Source organism: Heterodontus francisci, chromosome 24 (assembly GCF_036365525.1).
Source record: "Heterodontus francisci isolate sHetFra1 chromosome 24, sHetFra1.hap1, whole genome shotgun sequence".
Lineage (NCBI taxonomy): Eukaryota > Metazoa > Chordata > Chondrichthyes > Heterodontiformes > Heterodontidae > Heterodontus > Heterodontus francisci.
Genome location: NC_090394.1, coordinates 73150216 through 73167352, shown reverse-complemented (window position 1 = coordinate 73167352; position 17137 = coordinate 73150216). Strand labels below are relative to the sequence as shown.

At 44.0% G+C, this 17137-nt stretch overlaps 1 protein-coding gene across 3 annotated transcripts in view; it reads left to right on the top strand.

Moving 5' to 3' along the window:
- The window catches only part of trrap (transformation/transcription domain-associated protein), a 218468-nt gene that overhangs the window by 112014 nt on the left and 89317 nt on the right, over positions 1 to 17137 (top strand). For all 3 annotated transcript variants that reach the window (XM_068056569.1, XM_068056568.1, XM_068056567.1), the window contains 3 exons: positions 522 to 668; positions 6252 to 6451; positions 10307 to 10428. In XM_068056569.1, coding sequence (XP_067912670.1) covers positions 522 to 668; positions 6252 to 6451; positions 10307 to 10428 — 469 coding nt within the window. The remainder of the gene's footprint in view (positions 1 to 521; positions 669 to 6251; positions 6452 to 10306; positions 10429 to 17137) is intronic.

The following is a 17137-nucleotide window of genomic DNA, read 5'->3' as shown; positions in this document are numbered from 1 at the left end:
CACTCTTCCTCTCTCTCCCATTCCTTGTAGATTTTCCCTTAACGAGTATTTATCCAATTCTTTTTTGAAAATTATTATTGAATCTGCTTCCACTGACCTTTCAGGCTGTGCATTTCAGGTAATAACTTCCTACATTTAAAAAAAAAAGTCCACACATCTCCCCTCTGGTTCTTTTGCCAATTACCTTAAATCTGTGTTCTCTGATTACTAACCCTTCTGCCAGTGAAAACAGTTTCTCCCTACCTACTCTATCAACATGCCTCTCTCAAACTTCCTCTTAACCTCCTCTTTAAGGGGAACAATCCCAGTTTCTCCAGTCTCTCCCCATAACTGAAGTCCCTCATCCCTGGTACCATCTTGTTAAGTCTCCTCTGTGCTCTCTCCAAGACCTTAGCATCCTTCCTAAACAGTTGTGTCCAGAACTTAACACAGTATTCCAGCTGAAACATAATCAGTATTTTCGAAAGGTTTAGCATAACTTCCTTGCTTTTAATATTACAAATTGCCTTCTTGAACTTCAGGCACACTGATGATCCTGAAGTCTGCTTGCAGCAACAACCCCAGCTACATTGACCGCCTCATCTCTGTCTTCATGCGTTCCCTGCAGAAGATGGTGAGAGATCATCTGAATCCACAGACGACACCAGGGGCATCTGAAACCAATACAGGTAATAATGCTGCTTTTAATATTGTTTCACCCGATGAGGTTCGAAAGGAAATCTAGAAGTCATTTTGTTGCTATGCTATTGCAATAAAACTAAATACATTGCTTCAAAGAATGAGAGAAAGCATTATTCCTCTTCTGAGCACACAATAGTTTACTGCCTCTTACAGCCGGTCAATTTGACCTGTTGGCCGATGTAATCTTTGTCTCGTGGTACGAAGATTTGAGAAAAATGGAGGAAGATGATAAACGTTTCATATTTCAAAATGTCTTGTAAAATATATACTTTGAGATGTTTTCATAGTTTGTGAATAATGAGTTTTATATTAAATTGATGTACTGCCCAAAATGCAGGCTATAAAACTGATAACATCCAGCACTTTACACATTTTCATAATTTGAGTTCATGCGTTTATATTTCTGGTGTCAAGGTGATATCTGTGCAATCAGTAAAAGGTATACGGTGTGTTTATTGCCTGAGTTCTCAGAACAACTTTCATTTCTCAAGCGCTCATTACACAAAGAGATCTCTCGGGGCACTTCAGCAAATGGATAGTGGATAGAAAGTGGACAGGGAACTGGGTGGGTGGTGGTGAATGGGAATTTAGCAAACAGCATGGTCAGAGAGTGTCTTGAAGATGTTTAGAAGGGGTGTTGATGCTGAGTGGAGGTGTTAGGAGGGAATGATGGCTGAAGGAGCTGGCACTAGTTGTGGGGCTGGGAGATTAACAATAAGCTGGTGCGAGAGCATTAGAGGTTTAACACAGGGAACATGGGGCTGGAGGAGGTTGGCTGAGGGATAAATATTGGCCAGAACCTGTTTCTTGCAAATTGTGCGATGGGATCTTGTACAGCCATCTGAGAGGTCAGACTGGGCATTGGTTTAACGTCTCAACTGGAAGATGGCACATCCAACAGTGCCGGTACTGGACAGTCATGTGTTCAAGTCTCTACAGTGGTACTTGAAGCCACAACTTTCTGACTCGAGACGAGTACTCCCCATTGAGCCATGGCTCACAACCGAATACTGCCAGGATGACAGCAATAGTGAAGCTGCTGAGGCAGAGACTTCTTGCCTCTGATTGCTATTGCAGGTATGTGGACGTAGGGAAAGAATGGGATTGGGTGCACCTGTGATGGCCCCTCCTCCACCATTGTCCAAATGAATCTGATGATATTCACCTAAGCTAATGCATGGAAAATGATCATTTGGGTTAAGTGCTTTTGGGATCTGTGGACTGTACCCTAGCATGAAGCAGTGCCTTAAAAGGCAGAGAAGGAATTTGGGGAGAGGGGTGCATGAAAGAAGGGTGAAAATCAATTTGTAGCAGTGTGTTACAGGAAGAATTGGCCATTGGAGAGTTAATATTTATAGAGATGAAAGGTAGATGAATACCATTTAAGCTGCCTTATCAGTTCTGAAACAAGGTACTTAATTTAAGAGTTTCAAACATGTTTGCGAGACATGTGTGCCTGGAGCAAATTCAAGTAATATAAATCAGCCCTGAGTTGTTAATTAGACTGCCTCTGCAATAAATGCAATTTATCATGTTGTAAAGATAGTAAAATTTCAACATGTTTTCAGATCTAAATTTTATGTTATAATTGACAGTGCACTTTTGAAAACACGTTACATAGATGCCTCTCTTTCCCCTGCCCCCCCCCCCCCCCCCACACCAATGTAGAGGCACCAAGCCCCAAGTGATCATTATTTCTACCACCTTAAATTTCAAGTCCTGAAATGGTTGCCTGTTAGTGTATTTGAGACTGAGAGAGAAACATATGCAAGGTCTATGTAACATTTTTGTTTTGGCTAAGTATTATTGTCGTTGCAGTCTCTATTTTATAGTAATTAACGTGATACTCCAGTTAAGTGTTGTGTGAATTATTAATATCATTGAATTCTAGGATGGGTCATAGATGATGTATGTTGCTTTTGAAAATAAAGGATGCAGCAAACCACAAATTAAGTGGGGTTTTTTGATACAAGGCTAGATAAATTATAGCTCTCTTGTGCTACAGTATAGCAGAAAACACATAATGATCTATAACAGCAATCTATCATAAGGAAGTGAGAGAAATGAAGTAAATTCTTAAATATCACTATGGAATGGCCATTTTGTTAGAAGGACAGTGTGAAGAAAGCAGAATAGTAAAGTGAGTACCATATCTCACTGAGTCTGTGCAGGGAACATGGACAGAGAGAGAGAGAGAGAGAGAGAGAGAGCGATGGCAGTGTAATCATTTTTACCTACATTTGCGAAGCAACTGTGGATGATACAGGGTTAGGCATTCCCCATATTCAGTGGCTACAGGCAAAATTGCCAATAAATTCTCTTTTAGATACTTTAAATTTGACGGATAAAATTAATAGTTTTTCCCAATGCTCATTAGTCAGTCTATGCACTTGCCACTTTATTCCTGAAACCAGACACACCTTGACTCGTGCAGGCAGTCTCAACTGGAGCTTACATACGAATTAAGAGCAGGAGTAGGCCACTCGGCCCTTCGAGTCTGCTCCGCCATTGAATAAGTTCATGGCTGAACTAATTATTGCATATTTCCACCTACCTCCGATAACCTTTCACCCCCTTGCTTATCAAGTCTTTTTGCATTCTTGGCTCTTGTCACCTGGCTTCAAGTCAAGCCCTGGTGGCTGGGATGAAAGTCTGCCTGCTGGCTATAAGCTCATTGATTGTCATTTTGGTGGGCTGTAACTTCTAGGACTCATTGAAGTACCAATGTCGGGGACATGGACTGTTCCCCATATTAGCAGATGGTGCTCTCGGGGCCATGTGCAGCCAGCACAGTCCCTCTACTCTGCTCCAACCTGCCAAAGAAAATCTCTCTTTGCAATGTGAATTGTCTGTACCAGCTGCCCTTGTGATCTTTATGCTCAGCTTGGCACAATTAATGTTCACTCACCAAGAGCTGGGTTTAGATCGATAAATAGAGGCTACTCACAGCCAGCAGGTCTCGAGAGTATGAGCTGGATTTGAAGCTGGGTCATAGAAGTGTTTTACCACCCATTTCCCACCTTTAGCCATGTCACTAGCTAAGGGAGGGTCATGGATACTCGTGTGTTGGGTAGGACTTGATTGATCTCATTTTCAGTGCTGTGGCTCAGTGGGTAGCACTCTCGCCTCTGAATCAGAAGGTTGTGGGTTCAAGTCCTACTCCAGGACTTGAGCACAAAAATCAGGTCCGACACTCCGGTGCAGTACTGAGGGATTACTGCACTGACCGAAGTGCTGTTTTTCGGATGAGACATTAAACTGAGGCCCCCTCAGGTGGACATAAAAGATCTTGCGCTACTTGGAAGAAGAGCAGTGGAGTTATCCCCTGTGTTTTGGCCAATATTTATCCCTCAATCGATATCACAAAAACTGATTATCTGATCATTAACACATTGCTGTTTGTGGGAGCTTGCTGTGTGCAAATTGGCTGCTATGTTTCCTACTTTACAACAGTGACTGCCCTTCAAAAAAAAAAGTACCTAATTACCTGTAAAGCTCTTTTGGACATCCTGTGTTTGTGAAAGGCACGACAGAAATGCTTGACCTTTTGCTATTTTCATTCATCTCCAATTTAATTATGTAGCAACATGGGATTTTTATTAACCTGCAAAATTATAATCCCAATAAATATTGCAGGTAAAGTTTAACATTTAGTGATCCCCAATTTTTTTGTGTTTTAGTGATTGGCGTCATAGATTTTAAAATGTTTTTGAGGAGGACTTAAAAAAAAAAAATCATGATTGCAATTACATTGTGCTAATAGTGAAAATAATCTTTAATATTTGGTAATTATTTGGGTGTAAATCATATATCATAATGAGGTATATTGATGTAAGAGGCTCAATCTTGAGTGGATCAAAGCAAATGAAACCTTTTCCCATTTGAAGGTGCTGGGTGATGATCCCATTACGTGGAATTTCAGTCATTGACTTGGCATGTTTGAAGGATAGCTGCTTTGATATTATGCCCTCGTGCTTCCAAAAAGAAAGCAATTACATTGACCCACTAATCTGTGTTTCTTGGCCAAAAGTGTGAAAATGTCTAAACAAGAATTTAATCTATAGAGTGCTAATTTGTTTTATGCTTCACTACCATATGCTGTAATTATCAATATCAAAGCAGCCCCAACCTTGAAGCAAAGTGAGAAGTTACCTTCCAGCAAAGTTTAATGTCAGCACTTTTTGTCCATGTTGAGTCCTTCAAAAGGAGGCTCTCATATGAATTGTTTCCTGTCTTTGTTCGTTCTTCTCCATTTGCAGATGTCATAGCCTTATCGCTCCCTTGCTCTGTCACCTCCTCCGGCCCCTGCAAGTCCCTCCTCAAACAGAACAATCCACTGACTGGCCTGTTATGCATCTGCCCTTCTCTTCGCCTCACCATCGGCGGCCACTCCTCCTCGGGGAATTCCCTATCTAAACCTCTCTGCCTTTTGACCTCCCTCTCCTCCTTTAAGACCTTCCTTAAAACCCACCTCATTGACCAAGCTACGGGTCACCCTTTCTCATATCTGCTGCTTTTTCTCAGGAGTCTACTTTTGTCTAAATCTGCCTCTGTTGTAGCATTAAAAGACTCTGCACTGAGTTTATAAGTGCAACAGAACGCCTGATTTCACATCAGACTGGACTTATAATCCATCTGGTGTGAGATAATCTCATTGCTTTACAACAGTGACTAGACTTGAAAGTATTTCATTGGCCTTAGTGTGCTTTGGGAACTCCGGTGGTCATGAAAGGCACTATATAATTGCAAGTCTTTTTTTTTTAAATCTCTTGCAGCAGGTTATTGTGCTACTCAATTTTATTGCACCCTTGAGTCAGATTTGGCGCCTGACTACTGTTATTTTTGCATTAAAACGCACCTGATATTGTTTCACATCAACATTAAAATAACAGTATAACAGCAGTTTAAGCTAGGCAGTGGATGATTTAATTGAGGTGTATAAAATTATGAGGGGTCTAGATAGTGCAGATTGGAAGGACTTATTTCCATTAGCAGAGAGGTCAATAACCAGGGGCATAGAGTTAAATTAATTGGTGGAAAGATTAGAGGGGAATTGAATAATTTTTTCACCAGAGCATGGTGGAGGTCTGGAATTCACTGCCTGAAACCTTCATAACATTTAAAAAAAAAACACTTGGATATGCACTTGAGATGATGTGACCTACAGGGCTATGGACCAAGAGCTGGTAGGTAGGATTAGGCTGGATAGCTCTATTTCGGCCAGCATGGACATAAACTGAATGGCTTCCTCCCGTGCTGTAAATCTTTGTGTTTCTATCATTTGCACGATAATGGGTAATTATCATGCCACTAGATGGTGCTCTATGCAGAAGTCTTATTTTCAATTAAATGTTTGAAAAATACATGCATGCCTCTGTTCTATGAAGCATAATAACTGGAATTATGAATTTCTGTAGTTGAAGTAGAATACAAAAATGTCAAATAATTGTCCTGTGCGATTTAAAGTGGCATCTGTCTCTCTTGGACTCACTGGACCTTGGAGTCGGTTGCGTTGCCTTCTCTGAATTCTTTTAATGAGGGGGAGAAATAAATGTCTCCTTTTTTTCCAGTCACTGTTGAGCTGATTATGTTAAGTCTGGAGCTTGTGAAAACACGTCTTGCTGTAATGAGCATGGAAATGAGGAAGAATTTCATCCAAGTCATCTTGACCTCTCTCATTGAGAAATCATCTGATGCTAAGATTCTACGAGCTGTGGTGAAAATAGTGGAGGAGTGGGTGAAGAATAATTCTCCCATGGCAGTAAATCAGGTGGGAATACTTACCAGGAAATAGTAACACTTAGTTGAAATCAAAGTTGGCGTGACTGAGTACAAGAATTTCATTTGTGATTTGCAAATATTTCTCTGAATGGAAAGCTGTTTCCAGTGACGTTCCACAGGGCTCATTGTTGGGTCCCTTGCTGTTTGTGGTATATATTAATGATTTGGACTTAAATGTGGGAGGCATGATTGGGAAATTTGCTAATGACACAAAAATTGGTTGTGTAGTTGATAGTGAAGAGGATAGCTGTAGACGCCAGAAAGATATCAATGGTTTGGTTGAGTGGGTGGAAAAGTGGCAAATGGAATTCAATCCAGGTAAGTGTGAGGTAATGCATTTGGGGAAGGCAAATAAAGCGAGAGACTACACAATAAACGGGAGGATATTGAGAGGGATTGAAGAAGTGGGACACCTTTGAGTGTGTGTCCACAGGTCCCTACAGGTGGCAGGGCAGGCAGATAAAGCGGTGAAGAAGGCATTATGGAATGCTTTCCTTTATTGGCCGAGGTATAGAATACAAAAGCAGGGATGTAATGCTGGAACTGTATACAACGTTGGTTCGGCCACAGCTGAAGTATTGCGTACAGTTCTGGTCACCACATTACAGGAAGGACATAGTTGCTCTGGAGAGAGTGCAGAGGAGATTTACAAAAATGTTGCTAGGGCTCAAAAGTTGCAGCGATGAGGAAAGATTGGATAGGCTAGGGGTTGTTTTCCTTAGAACAGAGGAGGCTGAGGGGGTGACTTAATAGAGGTGTACAGAATTATGAGGGGCCTAGATAGAGTAGACAGGAAGGACCTGTTTCCCTTAGCGGAGAGGTCAATTACCAGGGGGCACAGATTTAAGGTGATTGGTGGAAGGAATAGAGGAGACATGAGGAAAGACTTTTTCACCCAGATGGTGGTGGGTGTCTGGAATTCACTGCCAGGAGTGATGGGGGAGGCAGAAACCTCAATTCTTTTTAAAGGTACCTGGACATACACCTGAAATGCTGTAACCGGCAAGACTATGGTCCTGGAAGGTGGGAATAGATTGGGCAGCTAGTTTTTCGGCCAGCACGGACACGATGGCTGGTCTCCTTTTGTGCTGTAATATTTCTATGATTAGATTAGATTAGAGATACAGCACTGAAACAGGCCCTTCGGCCCACCGAGTCTGTGCCGACCATCAACCACCCATTTATACTAATCCTACACTAATCCCATATTCCTACCACATCCCCACCTGTCCCTATATTTCCCTACCACCTACCTATACTAGTGACAATTTATAATGGCCAATTTACCTACCACCCTGCAAGTCTTTTGGCTTGTGGGAGGAAACCGGAGCACCCGGAGAAAACCCACGCAGACACAGGGAGAACTTGCAAACTCCACACAGGCAGTACCCAGAATTGAACCCGGGTCCCTGGAGCTGTAAGGCTGCGGTGCTAACCACTGCGCCACTGTGCCGCATTTATTGACCTTTGTTATTGAATAATGTAAACTATTCAGTACCTTGTAATAGCTAATGACAACGAATTCTTAAAAGCTACCACATAGCCAACAGCCAGTTTATGTCACCAATACTTTTAATTTTAAAAAGATTTTAAGTTGTGATAATACTTGTGTAGTTTTACCACAGCACAACCAAGGCAATTAGCACTTTTATCGCCATTTATTCAAGATGTGCTAAAGCAGATGTTGCGTAAAGCATAAACCTGAAGCAAAATGTGGGATTTGAACCCCCCCCACCAAAGTTTTCTCCCTTTTTTTGGAAGGTAACCTTTAAAGGTGCTGTCAGCCTTCTGACACTTCGAACAAGTGGACAGCTTAGAAGCCGGTCACCTATTTACCATCGCAGTGGAGCCCAATACTCTCCCCGCCTTATTTCTGACAGATGCACACTTTCCAGCCTGGGTCCTCGGACAGTGATGAGAAGGAAACCTTCCTAAGGCTTGAGAAGCCGAAGCCAGTTGCAATGCCCCCACTGCTAATCCAGCATAGCTGGGGTCGTCATGTGGTTCAGCACTGCACTGTGTGGCTAATTTACAAGCCATAATAATTCAAGTGCAGAATATCAATAGACTAAGTTACGCCCCACTTACTCACTGTTCCTGACCCAAGTTTAAAGAATCACCAGTTTCATTGCTGTGCACATGGAAAATCAATGCAGGATCATGATCATTTGAAAGTTAACCGTTATGCATATTTTGTACATTAGTAGTGTCAAATGGAATCAGTTCCAGCATGAATAATTAAATGGACAAGAGTAAAATTTGTGATATTAAGTCATCATTTGTAATCCAAATATTTCCTTCTGGCAAAGTGATTCTGGTTTATGAGGATTTGATTTTTTTTATTACACACAATGAAACTTACTTTATACTCTTAAAATGGAAATTATTTCAGACAGGAAAGGGGGAGGACCCAATTAATTCTGCATCACACTGCTGACTCCTGCACCACAATCCCATCTTGAAATAATAGGCATTTATATAGTGCCTTTAATGTGGTAAAGGCACTTTATGGGTTGGGTTGGAGAAAAAATAGGCAAAGGAATGGATAATGAGCCATTGTGGAGAGAGAGGAGGAGGCTGAAAACTTAGCTGCAAAGATAGGTTTTGAGAATGTTCTCTAAAGATGGAGAGGCAGAAGGGTTTGTGAATGAATTGCTAGCAATGTTAGGTGAAGGGAAGGGGGAAATGCACAAAAAGGCCAGCGTCAGAGGAAGCAGGAGGGAATGTTGGGCTGTAGGTGGTCACCAAGGTAGAGATGGGGGAGGTGAGGAGAGAAATTTCAGATTCATTGCACTGGGGTTGGTATAGTCATCAAGGACAGGAATACTAGGACTTGATGCAGACCAGGATCTGGGCAGCTTTTCTGAACAAGTTGGAATCCATGGAAAATGGGAGGCTGGTGAGGAGGACACTGGAGAAGTTGATGTCTAGAGATGACAAAAGGACAAATAAGAGTTTTAATGGTTCTAGCAGTAAGATGAAAGCAGAGACTGGTGATTTTGTGGAGGTGGATGTAAGCAGTCTTGGTGTTGGACAAGATGTAGATTTGAAGTGCAGTGTAACCTGGGTCAAACTTTGTGCACTTAGATTTAAAAAAAATTTTAAACAGTTTTTAACACCAGTTAATTTTTAATGTGGTCAGTAAATGTGCTCACGTTAAAATGTTCTCGAATGGTCCATAGTTGTTGAATGTGTTAACCTTGCCTTTTTGCACCGGACCAGAGTTATACTGCACCTGGTGCAGAGGCAAAGAGATATGAGGCTGCCTCTTGGCGGTGCTTAGGTGTCTTTTGCCTGTAGTGCAGACTGCGGTCAGCTCTCTGACCTACCTGACTGTTAAGCGATAGGAGCATTGAAAACTGCTTCACATTAATGCAAAGCTCTGCTTATTAAATTCCGGGTTCTCTGCATTAAGTGGTTTAGAACAGTGGGCAGTTATTTCCTAAATATAAGCTTAACACTTATCAATTTCCTTTTTCAAATTACATTCCTGTGCCTGCCATTCCCCAACTCAGGTGTAGTACTGTGCCATCACAAACCTTAGTTTGGTGCTAGTTGTGATTTTTTAAAAAAAATTCAGAGAGCCAGTTTGACTAGTAATCGATGCTAGAATTTGAATTCTGATTCAGGAGTGACCCACACTATTGTTTAGGTTGTTATGTTTGACACCAATTAATGTTATCATGCCCTTCTGCCTGTCTCTGCTCTCTGGTTTGTTTGCAGTGATATGTTTATTACCATTCTTATTTCTCCAAGTTAGGCATTTGAAATCTGCTGTTTCGAGGGAGGGGGAGAAGAATAAAAAATAAAATGGCAGAATGAATCATTTTTCTTTTCTGTGCAGACACCTACGCTGAGAGAGAAGTCCATTTTACTGGTTAAAATGATGACCTACATTGAAAAACGCTTTCCAGATGACCTTGAATTAAATGCCCAGTTCTTGGACCTCGTTAACTATGTCTATAGGTAATTGTAGTAATTAATCAAAAATTACATTTCATTAGTTTGCACACTTCTGTCTTTGCACCGTGCTCTCGAGAGGCCAGTGCAATTTATATTCCAGTTGAAAATGCAATATGACTTAGTTTTTGTCTGTATTCTAATTGTGTTAAAACACAAGAATAATTTGCAGTTCAGATGCCATTTTTATACAACCCAAGGTTAACTGAAAGGCATCCAGTATATAACTTTACAGAATCAAACTAGTTTTTATGCTTCCTTTTTAGCTAGACTTAGTTGTGAAGGAAATGATGATTTATTTTTCGATCCATCTTGCATCTTAATGAAAAGAAACCTCATTTTATAAATGCTAATTCACGATTCAAGGTGTACAACCTCACAGCTAGTTTGCAGATACGCTGTGCTGCACTTTGTTTTACGTGTTTTGTTTTAATACGTATGGAGTCTAGGAATGGAGGAGGAGGACATGTTAACTAAAATATTCCTGCACCTCTTTGATGCATTTTATGACCTGAAACATTGTTAAAAGTGGTTTGACTTTGAAATCTTCTAAAATCCCATGTGCCCCACAGAATAAACAGGCATTTTATCTTAGTGTAGATAATATTGGAACAAAAGAATTAATTAAAGGAAAGATTCAAGGCACCAGTACAGGAATAGTGTGCACATAAATTCCAAGCAAGACAAAGAAACCTCCTGCTGATTACCACCTACTGCCTTCCTGAGCTGATAAATCAGTACTGGTCTATGTTGAACACCACTTGGAAGAAGCACTGAGGGTGGCATGAGCACAGAATGTCCATGGACTTTGATGTCCATCACCAAGAGTGACTCGGTGGAAGCAGCATGCAATAGATGGAGCTAAGTGATCCCACAACCAACAGATCAGATCTACGCTCTGCAGTCCTGCCATGCCCAGTCGCAAATGGTGGTGGACAATTAAACTACTAACCGGACGGAGGAGGAGGCTCCACAAATATCGCATCCTTAATGATGGAGAAGCCCAGCAGATCAGTGCAAAAGAAAAGGCTGAAGCATTTGTGACCATCTTCAGCCAGAAGTGCCGAGTGAATCCATCTCTGCCTCCTCCTGAGGTCCCCAGCATCACAGATGCCAGTCTTCAGCCAATTCGATTTGCTCCACAGTGTTATCAAGAAACTTCTGAAGGTATTGGATACTGCAAAGGCTATGGGTCCTGATAACATCACAGCAATAGTACTGAAGACCTGCTGCAGAACTAGCCATGCCCATAGACAAGCTGTTCCAGTACAGCTACAACACTGGCATCTAGCTGACAAATGTGGAAAATTGCCCAGGTATGTCCTGTCCACAAAAAGCAGCAATGTGATGGAAGATGTCGCTATCAAGCGCCACTTAATCGGCAACAACCTGCTCACTGATGCTCAGTTGGGATTCTGCCAGGGCCGCTTGGCTCCTGACCTCATTGCAGCCTTGGTCCAAACATGGGCAAAAGAGCTGAACTGGACGTGAAGTGAGAGTGATTGCCCTTGATATCAAGGCAGCATTTTACTGTGTGTGGCATCAAGGATCCCTAATCAAATTAAAGTCAATGGAAATCGGGGGGAAAACTCTCCACTGGTTGGAGTCATACTTGGCACAAAGGAAGATGGTTGTGGTTGTTGGAGGCCAATCATCTCAGTCTCAGGACATTGTTGCGAGAGTTACTCAGGGTCGTGTCCTAGGCCCAGCTATCTTCAACTGCTTCATCAATGACTTTTCCTCCATCGTAAGGTCAGAAGTGGGGATGTTCGCTGCTGATTGTATGATGTTCAGTACCATTTGCAGCTCCTCAGGTACTGAAGCAGTCTGTGTTCATATGCAGCAAGACCTGGACAACACCCAGGCTTGGGCTGATAAGTGGCAAGTAACATTTGTGCCACTCAAGTGCCAGGCAATGACCATCTCCGATGAGAGAATCTAGCCATCTTCCCTTGACATTCAATAGCATTACCATCACTGAAACCCCACTATCAACATCCTGTGGGTTACCATTGACCAGAAACTGAACTGGACCAGCCACATAAATGCTGTGGCTACAAGAGCAGGTCAGAGGCTGGGAATTCTGTGGCGAGTAACTCACCTGACTCCCCAAAGCCTGTCCACCATCTACACCATCGGGCAGTAAATGCTGGCCTGGCCAGCGACGCCCACATCCCGTGAATGAATTTTTTTAAAAAGACACAAGTCAGGAGTGTGATGGAATATTCTCACTTGCCTGGATGAGTGCCGCTCCAACAACACTCAAGAAGCTCAACACCATCCAGGACAAAGCAACCCACTTGAAGGTTGTGGATGGGTTGCCAATCAACATCCACTCCCTCCACTGCTGATGTACGGTAGCAGCAGTGTGTACCATCTACAAGATACACTGCAGCAACTCACCACGCCTCCTTTGACAGCACCTTCCAAATCCATGACCTCTTCCACACAGAAGGACAAGGGCAGCAGACACATGGGAACTGTGTTCTCCTTCAAGTTCCCCTTCAAGCCACACGGCATCCTGACTTGGAACTATATTGTCGTTCCTTCGCTGTCGCTGGATCAAAATCCTGGAAATCCCTTCCTCACAGCACCGTGGTGTACCTGCACCAGATGGACTGCAGAGGTTCAAGAAGGCAGCTCACCACCACCTTCTCAAGGGCAATTAGGAATGGGCAATAAATGCAGGCCTTGCCGGTGGCACTCACATCCCATGAAATTAAAAACAAATTCCGCATTTTTGATTTCTTCTGTTGTTGCTCTCCACTTCGCTTCCTTTCCCTTCCTTCCTCCTCACCTCCCTGCCCCTCTCTCCCCCTCCCCATCCTCTCCCCCTCCCCATCCTCTCCCCCTCCCCATCCTCTCCCCCTCCCCCTCCTCTCCCCCTCCCCCCTCTCTCTCCCTCTTGCCCCCTCTCTCTCCCTCTTGCCCCCTCTCTCTCCCTCTTGCCCCCTCTCTCTCCCTCTTGCCCCCCTCTCTCTCCCTCTTGCCCCCCTCTCTCTCCCTCTTGCCCCCCTCTCTCTCCCTCTTGCCCCCCCTCTCTCTCCCTCTTTCCCCCCCTCTCTCTCCCTCTTTCCCTCCCTCTTTCCCCTCCTCTCTCTCCCTCTTTCCCCCCTCTCTCTCCCTCTTTCCCCCCCTCTCTCTCCCTCTTTCCCCCCCTCTCTCTCCCTCTTTCCCCCCCTCTCTCTCCCTCTTTCCCCCCCTCTCTCTCCCTCTTTCCCCCCCCTCTCTCTCCCTCTTTCCCCCCCCTCTCTCTCCCTCTTTCCCCCCCCTCTCTCTCCCTCTTTCCCCCCCCTCTCTCTCCCTCTTTCCCCCCCCTCTCTCTCCCTCTTTCCCCCCCCTCTCTCTGTCTCTTTCCCCCCCCTCTCTCTGTCTCTTTCCCCCCCCTCTCTCTGTCTCTTTCCCCCCCCTCTCTCTGTCTCTTTCCCCCCCCTCTCTCTGTCTCTTTCCCCCCCCTCTCTCTGTCTCTTTCCCCCCCCTCTCTCTGTCTCTTTCCCCCCCCTCTCTCTGTCTCTTTCCCCCCCCTCTCTCTGTCTCTTTCCCCCCCCTCTCTCTGTCTCTTTCCCCCCCCTCTCTCTGTCTCTTTCCCCCCCTCTCTCTGTCTCTTTCCCCCCCCTCTCTCTGTCTCTTTCCCCCCCCTCTCTCTGTCTCTTTCCCCCCCCTCTCTCTGTCTCTTCCCCCCCCCTCTCTCTGTCTCTTTCCCCCCCCTCTCTCTGTCTCTTTCCCCCCCCTCTCTCTGTCTCTTTCCCCCCCCTCTCTCTCCCCTGTCTCTTTCCCCCCCCTCTCTCTCCCCTGTCTCTTTCCCCCCCCTCTCTCTCCCCTGTCTCTTTCCCCCCCCCTCTCTCTCCCCTGTCTCTTTCCCCCCCCTCTCTCTCCCCTGTCTCTTTCCCCCCCCTCTCTCTCCCCTGTCTCTTTCCCCCCCCTCTCTCTCCCCTGTCTCTTTCCCCCCCCTCTCTCTGTCTCTTTCCCCCCCCTCTCTCTCCCCTGTCTCTTTCCCCCCCCTCTCTCTCCCCTGTCTCTTTCCCCCCCCTCTCTCTCCCCTGTCTCTTTCCCCCCCCTCTCTCTCCCCTGTCTCTTTCCCCCCCTCGTCTCTTAACGATAGAGCATCCACAACCTCTGGGGTAGAGGATTCCAAAGATTCACAACCCTTTGAGTAAAGAAATTTCTCGTTATCTCAGTCCTAAATGATCGCTCTCTTATCCTGAAACTGAGCCCCCATGGTCTAGATTCCGCAGCCAGGGGAAACAACCTCTCGGTGTCTGCCCTGTCGAGCTCTGTCAGAATCTTGTCAGTTTCAATGAGATCACACCTCAATCATAGTCATAAGAGTCATTTATGGGACAGAAGGAGGCCATTTGGCCCATTGAGTCCATGCCAGCTTTCCACGGAGCTATGCAGTCAGTCGCAGTCCCAGGCTCTATCCCCGTAGCCCTGAAAGTCTCTTTTTCTCAGGTGACCATCCAACTTCCTCTTAAAGTCATTGCTTATCTTCGCTTCCACCACCCTTGTGGGCAGTGTGCTCCAGGTCATTACCACCTACTGCGTAAAAAAAGTTCTTCTTATTCCCCCTGTATTATTTGCCCAAAACTTTCAATTTGTGTCCCCCAATCCTTGTGCCATTTGTTAATGGGTACAGTTTTTCCTTGTCTAACTTGCCTCTCATAATCTTGTACACTTCATTTAAGTCTGCCCCTCAATCTCCTTTGTTCTAAAGAGAACAAACCCAGCTTTTCCAACCTAACCTTGTAACTAAATTCTCCTATCCCTGGAACCATTCTGGTAAATCTCCCCTGTACCCCCTCAAGGCCCTCCCATTCTTCCTAAAGTGTGGTGATCAGAACGGGATGCAGTCCTCCAGTTGGGGTCTAACCAGAGCTTTATCAAGTTTCAGCCTCCCTGCTTTTGTACTCAATTCCTCAATTTATAAAAGCCCAAAATCCCATATGCTTTACAAACCACTCTGTCACTATATCCTGCCACCTTCAACGATCTATGCACATGCACCCCCAGGTCCCTCTGTTCCTGCACACTCCTATTAGAGCTGTGTCATTAAGTATATATTGCTTCCCCCCATTCCTTCTGCCAAAATACATCACCTCTCACTTGTCAGTATTAAATTCCATCTGTCACCTCTCTGCCCATTCTGTGTCCTGTTGCAGGCGGTTCATACCATCCTCACTGAGTAACTCACCTCCAAGTTTGGTGTCGTCAGCAAATTTTGAGATTCTACTCTGTGTTCCAAGATCCAAGTCATTTATATATAGCAAAAAAAGCAGTGGTCCCAGCACTGACCCTTGGGAAACACCACTGTCTACCATCCTGCAGTCTGAAAAATAACCGTTTACTGCGACTCGCTGGTTTATGTCCTTAAGCCAATTTTTAATTGAATTGGACACTGACCCTCCTATTCATGAGCCTCAATTTTGTTAACCAGCCTCTTATGTGGTACCTGATCAAATGCTTTCTTAAAATCCATATAAATAACATCCATCACATTCCCTCCATCAACCTTCTCTGTTACTTCAACAAAAAATTCAATTAGATTAGTCAAGCATGATCTCCCTTTTACAAATCTATACTGGTTATCCTTACTTAACTTGAGCCTCTCAAGTGTCCGTTGATATTTTCCCTGATAATTGTTTCTAAAACCTTACCTACCACTGATGTTTAACTGGCCTGTAGTTGCTAGGACTGTCCTTACACCCTTTCTTGAATAAGGGTGTCACATTTGCCACACTGCAATCCCCTGGCACCTCCCCCGTATCCAGGGAAGATTGAAAGATTATGGTAAACTCTTCTGCTATCTCCATCCTCACTTCCTTTAGCAACCTGGGATACAAGCCATCCGGACCAGGTAACTTATCTACCCTAAATATAGCCAACCTTTTTAGTACCTCCCCCTCTCAGTTTTTATCGTATCCATTGCCTCTACTCTCTCTGCTTCTACCAATATTTTGTCAGAGTCCATTTCCTTAGTGAACACTGGTACAAAGTACCAATTAACTATATTAACCTTGCCCTGCGCCTCTAAGCATATATTACCCTCTCTGTCCCTAATAGGCCCCACTCCTCCTTTTACTACTCTCTTACTAGTTGCTTGCCCGTAGAAGATCTTTGGGTTCCCTTTTATGTTGACTGCCATTCTATGTCAAACATGATTTCTCTTTCATGACACCATATTGACTTTGTCTGATCATATTATGATTTTCTGAATGCATTGTTAAAACTCCCTTAATAATGGATTCCAGCACTTTCCTGATGAATGATGTCAAACTAACTGGCCTGTTGTTCCCTGTTTTCTCTCTCCTTTCCTGAATAGCAATGTTATATTAGCTAACCCAATACGCTGGGACGGTTCTAGAATGTAAGGAATTTTGGGAAGTCATGATCAGCGCATCCACAATCTCTACAGCTACCTCTTCTAGAACCCTAGGCTGTAGGCCTTCAGGTCATGGGGATTTGTCGGATTTTAGTCCCTTATATCGACCTTGGAGGGGTTTGCAGCACAGATGTAGCAGAATACCAGGGCTTAATGAGTTGAAATAAGAGGACAGGTTGAATATACTTGGCTTGCATTCGTTTGAGTTTAGAGAGGTGATCTAATCAAAGACTTCAAAATGAGAAAAAGAAAACTGCTAGGGTAGATTCAGAGAAACTGATTACTCTGGTGGGGAAACTAGAACAAGGGGGCAAAATCTTAAAATTAGAGCAATTT